At 57.5% G+C, this 2,502-nt stretch overlaps 1 protein-coding gene across 1 annotated transcript in view; it reads right to left on the bottom strand.

Annotated features, from left to right (window-relative positions):
- PDE2A (phosphodiesterase 2A) overlaps positions 1–2,502 on the bottom strand; it is a 24,164-nt gene that overhangs the window by 19,315 nt on the left and 2,347 nt on the right. The window contains exons 3-5 of the mRNA XM_014961680.1: positions 1,898–1,953; positions 1,746–1,805; positions 1,463–1,660 (exon numbers count right to left, since the gene is read on the bottom strand). Of these exons, the coding sequence (XP_014817166.1) occupies positions 1,463–1,660; positions 1,746–1,805; positions 1,898–1,953 (314 nt within the window). The remainder of the gene's footprint in view (positions 1–1,462; positions 1,661–1,745; positions 1,806–1,897; positions 1,954–2,502) is intronic.

Below are 2,502 nucleotides of genomic sequence, written 5' to 3'. Positions count from 1 at the left end.
GAGGGCTGTGAACAAGACACTGGGGAGCAGGAGGAGGACACACAGGTCCTCTCTCAGCATTTCTGTGGTCATGGTGGCACCGTTCACTCTGGAGACTACTGATGGCAAGGACAAGACTGTTCACCCTGGTCACTATTGACAGCGACGGCAAGGCTGTTCACTCTGGTGTCTACTGAGCACTGTGCACAGGACACTGGGGAGCAGGAGGGGGACACACAGGTTGTCTCTTGCTGTTTCTGTGGCTACAGTGGCACTGTTCACTCTGGAGACCACTGATGGTTATGGCAAGGCTGGTCACCCTGGTCACAGCGATGGCAAGGCTGTTCACTCTGGAGACTACTGAGGGCTGTGTACAGGACACTGGGGAGCAGGAGGAGGACACACAGGTCCTCTCTCAGCATTTCTGTGGTCATGGTGGCACCGTTCACTCTGGAGACTACTGATGGCAAGGACAAGACTGTTCACCCTGGTCACTATTGACAGCGACGGCAAGGCTGTTCACTCTGGTGTCTACTGAGCACTGTGCACAGGACACTGGGGAGCAGGAGGGGGACACACAGGTTGTCTCTTGCTGTTTCTGTGGCTACAGTGGCACTGTTCACTCTGGAGACTACTGAGGACAGGACACTGGGAGCAAGAGGGGGACCCGCAGGTGGCACTGTTCACTCTGGAGACTACCGAGGGCTGTGCACAGGACACTGGGGAGCAGGAGGGGGACACACAGGTCCTCTCTAAGCATTTTTGTGGCTATGGTGGCACCGTTCACTCTGGAGACTACTGATGGCAAGGGCAAGGCTGTTCACTCTGGAGACTACTGAGGGTTCTACACAGGACACTGGGGAGCAGGAGGGGGACACACAGGTCCCCTCAGCGTTTCTGTGGCCATGGTGGCACTGTTCACTCTGGAGCCTACTAATGGTTATGGCAAGGCTGGTCACCCTGGTCACAGCGATGGCAAGGCTGTTCACTCTGGAGACTACTGAGGGCTGTGCACAAGACACTGGGGAGCAGGAGGAGGACACACAGGTCCTCTCTCAGCATTTCTGTGGTCATGGTGGCACCGTTCACTCTGGAGACTACTGATGGTTATGGCGGGACTGTTCACCCTGGAGACTCCTGAGGGTTAGAACAAGGCTGTTCACTCAGGAGACTAATGATGGCAAGGAAAAGGCTATTCACTCTGGAGACTACTGAGGGCTGTGTACAGGACACTGGGGAGCAGGAGGGGGACCCGCAGGTGGCACTGTTCACTCTGGAGACTACTGAGGCTTATGGCAAGGCTGTTCACTCTGGAGCCTACTAATGGTTAGGACAAGGCTGTTCACTCTGGAGACTACTAAGGGCTGTGACCAGGACACTGGGGAGCAGGAGGGGGACACACAGGTCCTCTCTAAGCATTTTTGTGGCTATGGTGGCACCGTTCACTCTGGAGACTACTGATGGCAAGGGCAAGGCTGTTCACTCTGGAGACTGTGTCATCGTTGTCCCCTCCATCCTCACCACAGAGCTGCAAGATCTTGCAGTCCAGGTCGCTGTAGCCGCTGTCGGGCGCCTTCTCGGGTTTGGCCAAGGAGTTTTGGGAGGAGCTGGTGGAGAGGCTGACCTGGGGCCAGGGTTGAAGCTTCTGGAGGGCTTGCAGGCGCCGGTAGGCCACCAGGGTCTGGAAGGGACAAAGGGGACAAAGAAGGGTTGGGGGACAAGGGTGGAATGTCCCCAGGTGCCGTGGTGGAGTTGAGGTCACTCACGTGTCTCTCCAACGCACGTAGGTTCTGCTCGTCCGAGTCGCTCAGCTGGCTGCAGTGGACCTGGTGGGAAGGGAGATGTTGTGGGGTGAGGACCTCAATGTCCAAAGCTTGTCCCTGTCCCCCCAGAGCTCGGCCCGTGTCCCCGTGCTCACCAGGATGACGCAAACCACGGCCCCGCTGTCCTTGTCCACCAGCGGGATGATGAGCACTGCAAGAGAAAGAGAGTTGGTCCTAAGTGGGCACTGGGGGAACCGTCAAGATGCACGTCCCCACCACGTGCCCATGTGTCACCCACCCAACCACCCAACCATCCTCCCATCCATCCGTCCATCCATAGAATCATAGAAGGGCTTGGGTGGGAAGGGACCTTTAAAGGTCATCCAGTCCCATCTCCTGCCCCAGGCAGGGACACCTCCCACCAGACCAGATTGCTCAAAGCCCCCTCCAACCTGGCCTTGAACCCCTCCAGGGATGGGGCAGCCACAGCTTCTCTGGGCAAGCTGGGCATCCATCCATCCATCCATCCATCCATCCATCCATCCATCCATCTGTCCACCTCCATGCCCACTTGTCCCCCAGGCACCCCTTAGTCCCAATGCCCACCTGTCCCTCACCCCTTCATCCTGCTTCCATCCACCTGTATGTGCCCATCTCTCATCCATCTACAGACGCCCACACCCATCTACCAACTCATCAACCAACTCACCCACCAACCAAGCCATCCACCCACCCACCTATCCATCCGTCCGTCCGTCCA

Source organism: Calidris pugnax, unplaced genomic scaffold (genome assembly GCF_001431845.1).
Source record: "Calidris pugnax isolate Ruff unplaced genomic scaffold, ASM143184v1 scaffold773, whole genome shotgun sequence".
In the NCBI taxonomy this organism is placed as follows: domain Eukaryota; kingdom Metazoa; phylum Chordata; class Aves; order Charadriiformes; family Scolopacidae; genus Calidris; species Calidris pugnax.
This window is presented reverse-complemented; position numbering and strand designations above follow the sequence as displayed.